Source organism: Penaeus chinensis, chromosome 4 (genome assembly GCF_019202785.1).
Source record: "Penaeus chinensis breed Huanghai No. 1 chromosome 4, ASM1920278v2, whole genome shotgun sequence".
Lineage (NCBI taxonomy): Eukaryota > Metazoa > Arthropoda > Malacostraca > Decapoda > Penaeidae > Penaeus > Penaeus chinensis.
Genome location: NC_061822.1, coordinates 8,747,652 through 8,760,151, shown reverse-complemented (window position 1 = coordinate 8,760,151; position 12,500 = coordinate 8,747,652). Strand labels below are relative to the sequence as shown.

Sequence of the window (12,500 nt, the reverse complement as noted above, 5' to 3'; positions counted from 1 at the left end):
ACTCATGCTTTTACTGGTTCAAAAACATGACCACATTTTGGTTATGTCATTGCCCATTTACTTCAAGGATGATGTGTCTTCTTTATTAGTTTCTGTTTCATACTATTCTAACAGTTCTCAATAAAATTGATGATGTGACTATTAGCCAAACACTTCAAGACATCAGTAGTATTGTCTAGGCTGAAGACACTACAGTCATAAACATCATAGGGTTTTGTCAGACAGCCATTTAACATATTGTAGTGATCAGCATTTACCTTTTATTTCTTTAGCAATAAATACAATTTATCCTGTTATTTGCACAGTAAATCTCCTCATTTTGTGACAGACCAAGTGTTTGACATTTAGAGAGATCAATGCTCAGTTAGCTTTCATATGGAAGGGCATCTCAGCTTCATATGTTGGCTGGGAATTATGTAGTCTTGTCAAATCACATAACCCTAGACCACTCTTCTTTAGTTTGACTAACATTTCAAATGAAGTGACACATTCTCAAGGTCAAATTAGTGGCCTTTGATGTGTTATAAAGCTGACCAGGGATGATATACTGATCAAAGACAAAGCACACCAAAACTTGATGTACATGATGTCATATGTCACCAGCAACAGATACTTTGGAGGAAGGATAGAAAGATGAGGGCACAGTACAGCTCAGATGGGGAGAGTAGCTCTGGATCCTTTTTTGCGGTGTTTAAAAAAATTATAAATGAAAAAACTTGTAAACTCAAGCATCCTTTGAATGTTTCTAGCTATTATTGCTCCCATAATTTCCTTCAAAAGGCAGGCCATTGTGGGAGGTATTTTAGTGGGAGGAATTGCGCAGTTCCTGGCCTCACCTGCCGACCTGGTCAAAGTGCAGATGCAGATGGAAGGACGAAGAAGGCTGGAAGGCAAACCCCCACGGTACGCTGGCTCTTTGGCCTCCCTTGTGTTTGTTGTCATAATTAATTTCCCTTTTGCCTTCACTTTCTGACACATTTTGTTTTTCTTTTTGTTTTTATTCTTCATTTTGTCTGTGATTTTAAAGCATTTGAACCTTCTGTTTTCTTCCTTGATTCCTCATTTTGTTCTTCCTCTCTATTTTTTTTTTTTCTTTTTCTTTTTTTTTTTCTTTTTATTGTAATGTAGTTGTGTTTTGTATTTGCTTTGCTTTCTGTTGATTTTTTTTTTTTTTTTCCTTTTTTTTTTTTTTTTTCTTTTTTTCTTTTTTTCTTTCTTTTCTTCCTCCTGTTCCACATCCTCATTATCCTCATTCTCATCCATAGTTTCATCTTTATCATTTACTCTATCTTCCTGTCCCTTCCTTTTGAACTTTATTGTTTTTATTTATTATTATTATTATTATTATTATTATTATTATTATTATTATTTATCCCTTCTGTTTGCTTGCTTCCTTCCTTCCATCTGTTTTTATTTTTCTCCAAAATTTGATTTTAATAATATCCTGTAAATAAATTTTTCTTTTCCATCTGTCTCTCTTTTTACTCTAAAACAATGAGCTCATACATACAAACCCTTTCCAGAGTACACTCGGCTGGGGAAGCCTTCATCAAGATCTACCAAGCAGGCGGAATGCGTGGACTGTGGAAGGGTTGTATGCCAAACGTCTATCGCTCAGCACTCGTCAACCTCGGTGATCTGACCACCTATGACTCAGTCAAGAGATATTTTGTGAACAGTTGGGGGTTGCCTGATACATATTGGACCCATGCTTTGTCTAGGTATGAGGTTTGGTTTTCATTTAGAGAGAGAGTGAATGAGTGGGTGAGTTAGTAAGTGGGGGAATGAATTGCATAATTCATAAAAATCTTTTTACAATAGAAGACAAAAGAGGCTCTAGTTGAAATTATGGAAAGATAAGTTAATGATAACAGGTATCACCTCAGCAATTCAAAAGAAAATTTGACACCCATTCAGGGATACTAGCAACATGAACTAAGTCTCCCCAGATTTCTGTACACTTTATTTATCTGACATCACAAATGAAAGAGTTATGTTATGTTATGCTACTTTTCCATTCCAATAATTTGCAAGTTATGCCAATGAAATGCTTGTGCCTATTTTCAGATGCTTCATAATCAATTGAAAAGTAATTCCAATTTAGTGGTTAATCTATGTGAAAAGCACTTCTCTTTGCAATTCTAGTTTTAAATAAAGTCATTGTGATGAATGGAGAAAAATATAGAATGACATGTGATTCTTTTGAAGACTTAACTTTATCAAGGTATTTCAGATGCATCACTTGCCCTTTAGTTATGCATTCTTATTTTTATATTTTTATGTTCTGGATTTATTTGATGGCTTCCTGTTGAAGTGAGAAGACCATTATGGGGGTAGTTTAGTAATATACCTTACCTTACAGTAGCCAAACATTTAACACAGTCCTAGGCAAGTTTTCAAATAAAGATTTGAAATGGTGGTGTTATTAATTTAGATTTTTTCATAAAAATTATTAGATAAAGTAACAAACAGCAGTAGCACCAGAATTTTCAGCACATAACCTTTTGTCTTTGACCTAGGATTGTATAGTGCAAGAAAATAGTCAGTGGAGGCTCAGAGTAACAGGATTCTATTTTAGAGTAAAGTTCAAAAGTGGATATCCTTATTTGCATATGCTAAAGGGTCACTGGTGGCTCAGATTAACAGGATTCTATTTGAAAGTTCAAAAGTGGATATCCTTATTTGCATATGCAGAAGGGCCTGAAATGTGAACTGAAGTACATTTACTTTGATGAACTACTGTAGCTAGTATTAAGTAAATATTCGATAACCATGAATGTGTTTGCATGGAAGAGAGCGGGAGGATGGTGCATACGTGATTGTGTTAAAAGAATTAAGAGAGTCTGAGTTTTGAGTATTCATGTCCATTACATTGTCAAACCCAAATAGTGTACTTGGTGTTTATTTGTTTATTTTTTTTATTCCATATCCTTTTCATACAGTTCGAGAACCTTTAAGGATCTTCTTCTCTTCTCTTCGCTTCTTTTCTTTCTTTCATTTTTTTGTGTTTTTCATTTTTCAGCAAACAGTGATTATTAGTAGTTGCAGAACTGATATGTGTTGGAATTACCAACAAAGCTGTTTTTTTGTTTTTTTTCCTCTCTTTCTCTCTCTCCTTCTCTTTTCTTATCTTTCCTTTTCTTACTTTTCATTAGAAAAAAAAAACTATTTTTTCTGCCCTTTTTCAGTGAACTCCAAATTTATAAGTATTTATTTTAAAAGGCTTATTATTGTTTATTTAGAATTATAGCATATTCATGATGTGTTTTTTATATTTTGATATTTAATGCTAACTATTGCTTTATATCAAAAAAGGTTTCCATGGTGAGGTTGGAATAGGATTGTTCATCAGTTTATAAGATGATTAGTAATTTTATTATTTTCTTAACCCAATGCTGACGGGTGAAGAAAATGAATAAAAATTCTACACTGGAAATTATTGGCAATGAGCAGACTTTGGGCGTGGGAGTCCGCTATATCAAGCCAAACGTCCTGCTCCAACCGCTCTGGCGAGTTGCCGCGCCGAACAGCTGTATGCCGCAGACTGAGCGGTTTGTTATGACACCGCTTGGCTTGACCCGTCAGTATGGGGTTAATATTTATGTTTCATATTGTGTTTTTTTATCTATTTTTCTTTTTCTTTTATTTTCTTATCAGATAATTTGTTTACAGTTTTATCCAGATTTATTCTTGGAAAGAAAATGACAAACTCAAGACTGACATGAAGATTCATGAAGATATGAATTCTGTTTTTGTGTCAATGTTTGCTTTTGTCTGTGTGAGTTCGTATGGGATGCTGGGATGCTGAGAAAATGAGAATGAGAATAGAGTGAGTTATATTTTTAAAAGATTTAATGGTAGTGTGATGACTACTTATGAAGCCTTCTGTTTGTAACAAATTTCACAAAAAGAAACTACAGTGGACATTACATACACCTGTTGCCAATAGGTTAAGGGCTTAATTGAGATTCATATTTGCAACTTTTGATTTAGCTATAGACATTAGTGGTTATGGATGTAGACAATGTTAGATTTAATTTTTGTTTAGTTTTTGACTCTCCTGACAGTACTAAAGCTTGAATGAGAGACTATTAATTTTAGGTATCAATAGTGAGTAGAAATTGTATAAATCCAAATTACTAACATTTGTTTCCAAGCTGAGAGTTGTAAGATAAGCACACTGAGGAAGCTGTGGGTGTGAGTGTGAACTATGTGGACCAGTGTTGTTATTGCAGTGCGTGCTCAGGACTGATAGGAGCATCGTTGGGTACACCAGCTGACGTAGTGAAGACAAGGTTAATGAACCAGCCCACGGACCACAGGGCCAGGTGGGTGCTGCTCCGCCACCCTGGCCTGAGACAAGTGCCCGCCTCTAGCATCGGCCAGACCAGGGTTACATATAGATGTCAGTAAGCTAACTGGATGAGAGGGGAGATCTTTGAGACATTTTCTTATCATTGGTCATATTTATGCTCTTCTTTTTTTTTTTTTTTTTATTGTTTATCATATAAACTGGATCAGCTCAAGTCTCCTCTCAAGCCAGCTAGCTTATCTCTTTCTTTTATCTTTTCTCTCTCTTTTCTTATCCTCTCCTTGTCGCTCTTTTGGGTTTCCAACAATATTGCAAGGAATCAGGATCTTGGTCTCCTGATGGTGTGATATATTATTGGAAACCCAGCTGACCCGACGAGCTCACTTGTAGAAGTAAGCAGGGCATGAGCAGAAAAAATGAGGAAGAACCTCCATTATACATCTTGCAGTACCTTATCTGGCCTGGTGTCGGCCGTCTTGGGCTGCCCTGCCGACGTAGTCAAGGCCAGGATAATGAACCAGCCAACTGATAGTCAGGCCAGGTAAGTGAGGATGGATACAGAAAGGGTCTTGATCCATTATTTATTTATTTATTTTTATTTATTTGTTTATTTTTATATATATGTACCTTTTTTTTCTCGTTTTTTATTTTGATATGAATTGAGCTTTCATGTAAAGCCATTAGAGAACCCCTCAAATGGAAGTGTTAGGGGCCAGCCAGCAAGTGCTTTAAGTGGAGTGTTGCTACTCCTTCCTCCTGTATATGATATTTGGGAATGAATACTTTGCAAATGTTGATTTGAATTCTGTCAGTTTTGTTTTCTATATATATATTTATACATAAATATATATATATATGTATTATTTTTATGAGTACAGGCACACACACACACACACACACACACACACTCTCTCTCTCTCTCTCTCTCTCTCTCTCTCTCTCTCTCTCTCTCTCTCTCTCTCTCTCTCTCTCTCTCTCTCCTCTCTCTCTCTCTCTCTCTCTCTCTCTCTCTCTCTCTCTCTCTCTCTCTCTCTCCTCTCTCTCTCCTCCTCTCTCTCTCTCTCTCTCTCTCTCTCTCTCTCTCTCTCTCTCTCTCTCTCTCTCTCTCTCTCTCTCTCTCTCTCTCTCTCTCGTTCACACGCACACACATTTTTATACGTTTTGTATGCTTTGAGTACGTACCCTTTGTTGGTTAACAGTCTTAGCATACTTTTATGTCTCACAACATGTAGCTTCATACTGATATTGTGAGCTTTGAGTTCAAATAATTGCCATTGCATCATGGATTGTATCCTGTAGTATCAAAGGAATTCCATAGCTATTAATATGTAATAGTGTGCTGATCCAGTGTAAGATTAGCACTGTGTGGATATGAAGGGCTGGCACTAGTATGAGAGTACAGGTATTTTAATCATGCATAAATAATATTTTGGAAAATGTACTTACAATTTTATGCTTTTAACATATTCAGTATTTCATTAGGCATCTGAGAGTTATTTTTTTTTATGGAATATTACAAAACTTCATTTGAATAAGGAACACTTTGGAGATAGAACAGGATGCACATTGAAGTAAATTTATACTATAGAATTATCAGGTTAGAATTAGTGCTCATAAAGTTCAAAGATACTCCAGAACATTACCATTCTGGAAATATTTATAATAATAGATCTTGGTGTACGTGTCAGTTACTTCCATGGGATGGGCATTAAGCCAGGTATGTAAAATATGAGTGCTTTTTGTGTGCATAGTGAAGAAACTACAAAGGCAAACTCGTAGATATAAACAAATGGGTGAGTGATTACTTTTTTAGTTTAGTTTAGCCTTTCACAAGTAGTTTTTTCCTTTGGATTTCAAAGGATAAATTCTACCCAGGATTTTAATACATTGCTTGCAGACAGCAAAATCAAAACATGTTTCTTGATCCTTTACCTTTCTGAATCTTGCTTGTGAAAAGGTTAAACTAATCCAAAGAGAACAAAAGTGGAACATTCAAGACATTGCTTTTCAATGACATGCAACTTTGTTTTGTTGAATCATGTAACTTTTCAAAACATCACTTTGTGGAAGATATTATTTGGAAAAATGTGCACGAGCTACTGGAAGAAAAATAGAAAAAGACGATAAATTAATATTGGAATTAGTTTTTAATATCTAAGACAATGGAGCTTTATTTTAACGCATATGTGTATAGAAATTAACAATATGTGGATAATTGTTTCTATAATTCTTAAATTTGATAGTATATTGTAAGCACATTTACTTTGTAGGAATCTTAGAAAGATTGTTATTGGAAAGCAGAGCAAAAAGTAAGAATTGACACTGATGTTAGGACAGCAAAAACTACAAATTGAATAAGATGGTAAAAAGGGTCCTCAGAAGTACTTCTATTTACTATAGATAACAGAGGTGAGTAATGTATATAGATAATAGTACGTTGATGTATGTAACCTGTGTGAGTTTGCACCCTTGTTGTTGGTAGGCCCATATGCATTATGCTTACTTCTTGAACTTCAGCATCTTTATTTCTTCTTGATATGTATTCGCAGTCTGAGTTATATAAGTAGTATGTCTGCCCAGTTCACATCAGATATATAATTGCTTCTTTTGAAATAAGATTATGGCACTACAGTTCAACTTTGATTACATGTAGCAAAAAAATTGTGACTGATATGAAATATGTTTCATTGGGTTGTTTGGATTTATTTAATTCAATCCTCATTTTCAGGGGTCTTTTGTATCGAAATTCAGCAGACTGCTTCTTAAAGACAGTCCGCAATGAAGGCTTCTGGGCACTGTACAAGGGCTTTGTCCCCTGCTGGCTGCGCATGGGTCCCTGGTCCCTCACCTTCTGGATCACCTACGAACAGATACGAAACGCTTGCGGCACATCAGCATTCTAGGTAAGGTGGGTTGACTGGCTTGCCTGCGATTGCAATGTTAAGCAGAACAGGATCATTAAAAGTAAAGATTTTTGTATTGGGAGAATGTAATGAGAATTTATTTTTGTGTGGATTTCATTTGTAATACTGTCTGTACAGGTAATCCACATTATCAACAGCATTGCATTCCTCAGAAAAGGGCTAGAAAGGGCTAGATAAAATATGTTGGATGAATCTATATTTTTTTTTTAAAGATTGTTAAAAGTTAGCAGGGGTTAGGTTCCAGATCACCATTTTGACCTAGAAAACAGTCATTTAAAAGTAAAAATATGACTTTACACCTTTTAAGTGTTAAAATCTAATTGTTTATTTAGATGAACTGTTCAAAGAAATGGCAGAATTGAAGCAAAGTTTGGGGAAAATATTTTTCAAAAATTACCTCTTGAGATTTTGCAACAACTCCTTTGGTGTACAGCAGAGGGCTCAAATGTGCATCTTTTGAGTTTATATATGTGTATATATGTATATGTATATATATACATATATACACATGTGTGTGTATATATATACACATACATATATAAATATACACACACACACACACACACACACACACACACACACACACACACACACACACACACACACACACACACACACATACATACATACATACATACATACATACATACATACATACACACACACACACACACACACACACACACACACACACACACACACACACACACACACACACACACACACACACACACATACGCACATACACACATATACACATATACACATATACACATATACACATATACACATATACACATATACACATATACATACATACATACATACATATACACATATACATATAAGTATATATATTTATACATATGTACATATACTTCTATGTACATATATATACACATATATACATATATTTATATATATATATTATATATATTATATATATATATATATATATATATATATATATATATATATATATATATATATATACATGCATACACACACACACACACACACACACACACACACACACACACACACACACACACACACACACACACACACACACACACACACACACACACACACACACACACACACACACACTCTGTGTCTGTGTCTGTATCTGTGTCTATGTCTATGTATCTGTATGTATATGTATTCATACATATATATGTAGAAACATAAAAACACATGCACGCATATAAATATGCACATGGCCATTGGAAACCCATACTATTGTTAGGGTAACAGCCACACTGACTGATTAGCATTTGGCAATTTTGTGCTTGTCACTCCAGAAAGAGAATTGAGTTGAGATGTGATATTCATAGACAAGATTTATAAGGTGTATAGAAATATGAAACTACTCTTTATCTAAAGCCAGCCAGGCGGATTCCCCCTTCCATTACCTTTTTTGTTCATAAGTGTTATGTATCTGGTGGGATTTGAAATGTTGGGAAATAGAGTAAATGTCAGCTGATAAAAAAAAGTGCAGATTTGTAAATGCTGGATAACAAGCAGTCAGATATTTGGGATTACATGTACAGCTCTGATAATTAAAGAAAGTTCTGATTTCGATCTAACTTGTACTCAATTTAACTTGTTGCTGTCCAGTGAATGCACTGTCCACCGTAGTTTTATTTTATGAATTTTGTTCGCTCGTAGATATTTTTACAAGCCCTTAGCCACCAAGGAGCCAATTAGCTTATGTGACCTCAACCTGTTATCCTCTTTTCCTGGTATTTTTTCTTTCTTTCTTTCTTTCTTTCTTTCTTTCTTCTTCTCCTCTCTCCCTCTAATGCTGATAATAGAAAATAAGAATAAAAAGCAAGGAGAAGGGTAAACAGATCAGATAGTTTGAATTAGCAATAGACTCCCTGGTGACCAAGCCATCGGTGTGTAAACCAAAACCAAGATCACTGTGGACATTGCATGTATTTTCACTATCCTGACATTGCTAGGTTAAGTTTCAAATGTTTGTCTATATTATTTTCTTATTTTTATTTACTTACTCTTTTCAGAAAGTGCTGACATACATGGGTGACAAAATATATGAGAAAAGGGTATACGTTTCCTTTGTAGAAAGTTCACTCTTCAGACTTAGAAGAAGCTGGGACAACTTAGGAGTGGAATTTCTTTTTTATATTATATCTCTTTTTTTTTTCTTTCTTTCTTTTTGTTAACTGCCCTTTGGTATAAATGTTATTTTTTTCTGTCTTTCTTTTTTCTCCTGTTAATAAATACATATTTTGTACATAGAGAATAAAGATACTATATTGTAAAAAAAAAAATTATGGGATTGACAAATAATGTAATTATAAGGTTGTGTTTAAAATCTTAGGCAAAGAATGATTCCCACATGGTACCTTTACTTTTAGAGTAAGGATGGTTTTAGTTACAAAATCCCACTTGCAGTAACAAAGAGATTAGCAGATCACTTGATTCACAACTGTGGAATGGAAGAAGGTGTGGTACAGACCCGTGAAGAAAGTCATCTATTTTATTATATCATTCTGAGGAAGAGCCACACCTTGAATCGGCTGATTTTACTCATCAGCTTTATTTTAACAGAACAGAGTGGTGATGTGAGAACAAGAACTCTTTTCAGAAAATTTAGGATACCTTGTGAATTAAAAAGAAAAAGAGGTGGTGATTCTCATGTCTGTTGTGCTCTGCTGTGAAGGCTTTTGTAATGCAACTGTACTTGTGGACCACATTATATCAGACTTGTTATACATATAGTGTGGAAGTTCTGTGTTGATTGTGTACCTTGTGTGGTGATGGGAAGACAGGTTTACTTTATAGCCTGGTGTTTTGTGATGCATTACCGTGGTACCTACAGTATGTGTGTAGCTGAAGCACACATTATAGCATAGCTATGAATATGGTTCAGATTATAGGCAGCTAAATCCTTTTGACTGCATCAGTCATTGTGAGCTTCATATGACCAAGACCGGCAGATTTATATGCTTGCCAGTTAACAGTCGCCCAGAGATCAACCATAGCTCATGCATGAAGTTACTGTATACCCCATGCCATGTGTTAGTCACCCAAACAATGCAATTGATTAGTCACTACCTAAGTTAATTAGTATACTAGTGTGTTGTTCATACCCCCCCCCCTTTTTTTTTTTCTTTCTTTTTTTTTTTCTTTTTTTTTTTATCAAAGTATGTTTGAAAAAATGAGTTTTCTCGTGTATTTCTTTTAAGCTTCTGTTTTGTCTGTATGTATATATAAGTATATTTTTTCCTCCTTTAACTCATTACTTGAAGCACAAACAGGGGGTAACCATGCACCCTCAGCTTAAACTAGGGGATTGGAGAATTGCAAGAATTCAAAGAGGCTTCCATATACTGGTATAACAATTGCCAAAAGGGTTCTTACTCTCCTGTCAAGAAATGCGTCATTTGTATTATGGTTTGATCATGAGATGGGAGGAAATAATCACTTTTTCTCGTGTTGATAACTCAAGCGTCTCTCAGGTGCCACTATGAATATATATATATATATTTCTCTTTTTTTTTTCTGTAATTACCACCCAAGAAACTGATAGAATACTATATGAGCTTCCCAGTAAGAATTAGAAGTTCCAGATCATCAGATTGTATTTTTTTACTTTTTTACATAGGGAAAAGTATCCTCCAAGTTCAGTACGGAGATGAATAAATGAAAGTGTGTAACTTGCTGATACAGCTGAAGTAGGCTACATATGTTAAACATACAGTAAAAATGAATTTCAGGAGTTAGTGTAATATAGCAACTACTACGGAATGCGTGAAAGAGTTAAAGCAGTCATAACAAACAAGAAAAAAAAAAGATATCATTTAGAAATACAATCGTTATTTAAACATACTTTTATGACGAAGCGTCTTTATGAATACAATAGTTAACTCAAGGGAGATTATAAATACTTTTTTTTTTACGAGTTTAAAAGCTCTGCCTCAATGCAATGAAGGAAAAGAAATAGTTGATGAAATTACACATCCTGGTTCTATATTTTCCTTCTTTTCTTTTTATCTATTGCAATTGTATTGTTATATTTCAATAGTGAAATAATGTAATAAGATAAAGGAATTATAAATACACATACATATAGCACTTACAAAGTATAGCATACCTCAGAAACTTTTACCCCTTGAAGGCAACCTAGAAATGATGCTGACAGCAGTTTTGATAAGTGTAATCGAATTAACATGCATATACACGTGCATAGTCATGAATAGCAATGATAGTTATTATCATTATAACTTTCATTCTCATAGAAACTTTCCTTTCCTTTCTCCTTTTCCTCTTCCTTCTTGTGCTTCTCCTCTTCCTCTTTCTTCTTGTGCTTCTCCTCCTCCTCTCTTTTTTCTACTTTTCTCCTCTTCCTCCTCTTACTCCCCCTTTTGCACTGTTATCCATCACCTGCTCAAAAATAATGAAGAGAGAAGCACTGTAATTATTTTTACCTTTCTCTGTAAACAGGGAAGGAGCTCCAGATGAAGCAGGTTCAACGTTTTTTTACCCGTCACACGATTTCCTTTGGTGCTTCAAACACATTTTCTGTAAAGTGTTATTTGTATCTGAGTTTGTTGACATGTTGCCTAACCCTTGTTATTCCTGGTCCTGATGCAAGACTACTGGTGGTGTTAGTTAACCTGGCTGCATCTGTGTAAATATTGGAGCATTTATTTTCATTGTTGTGTCTTAATGCTAAGCTTCGGCTCTTCTGTTTACGTGGCTGTTGTGGTTTTAACTCGACATATCCATTTTTCTTTGGTTCATTTTATTTGATGATGACATAGAAATATTCAGTTTTAACAAACAAAAACTAGCATTGTGTAAACGAGCTGTATGAATATCTGTTTCTAATGATTTATTATTATTGTTACGTTTAATGGATCTTTAGAGAACTGATTAATGTAAAACTATCTAACAATTACACATAAACAGTATCTTAGCATTTAACACTGAAGGACATGCTTAGATTTCTAATGGTTCATGTTTTCGTACAAGAAAATAGAGAAGCAGCCTGTTAAAAAGGAACCCATCAAAAGGTTTTTCCTGAATACAACTGTCAGCTAAAAGCACTTGCTAAAGACAAGCTCAACTTAATGTGCATAGGATATAGGCTGAAGCAGCAATGTATTATGCCGTAAAGTAGAAAAAAGAAAAAAAAAAAAAGAGGTTCCTAGCCTGTGCCCCTTTTCTTCTTCTCTCTCTCATCTTTTAATTAAGGAATGCTTACACCTCAGGACTTTTGGTTGGGATGGGAT

The 12,500-nt window shown here is 34.7% G+C and overlaps 1 protein-coding gene across 7 annotated transcripts in view; it reads left to right on the top strand.

Moving 5' to 3' along the window:
- The window catches only part of LOC125025323 (mitochondrial uncoupling protein 4-like), a 46,946-nt gene that overhangs the window by 33,786 nt on the left and 660 nt on the right, over positions 1–12,500 (top strand). For 6 of the 7 annotated variants that reach the window (XM_047613307.1, XM_047613309.1, XM_047613310.1 and 3 more), the window contains 5 exons: positions 781–903; positions 1,524–1,721; positions 4,761–4,853; positions 7,041–7,215; positions 9,264–12,500. The exon at positions 9,264–12,500 is cut by the window's right edge and continues 660 nt beyond it. In XM_047613307.1, coding sequence (XP_047469263.1) covers positions 781–903; positions 1,524–1,721; positions 4,761–4,853; positions 7,041–7,215 — 589 coding nt within the window. In that variant the 3' untranslated portion in view covers positions 9,264–12,500. Of the gene's footprint in view, positions 1–780; positions 904–1,523; positions 1,722–4,235; positions 4,329–4,760; positions 4,854–7,040; positions 7,216–9,263 lie in introns of all 7 variants that reach the window. The other variant, XM_047613305.1, reaches the window with a different exon arrangement.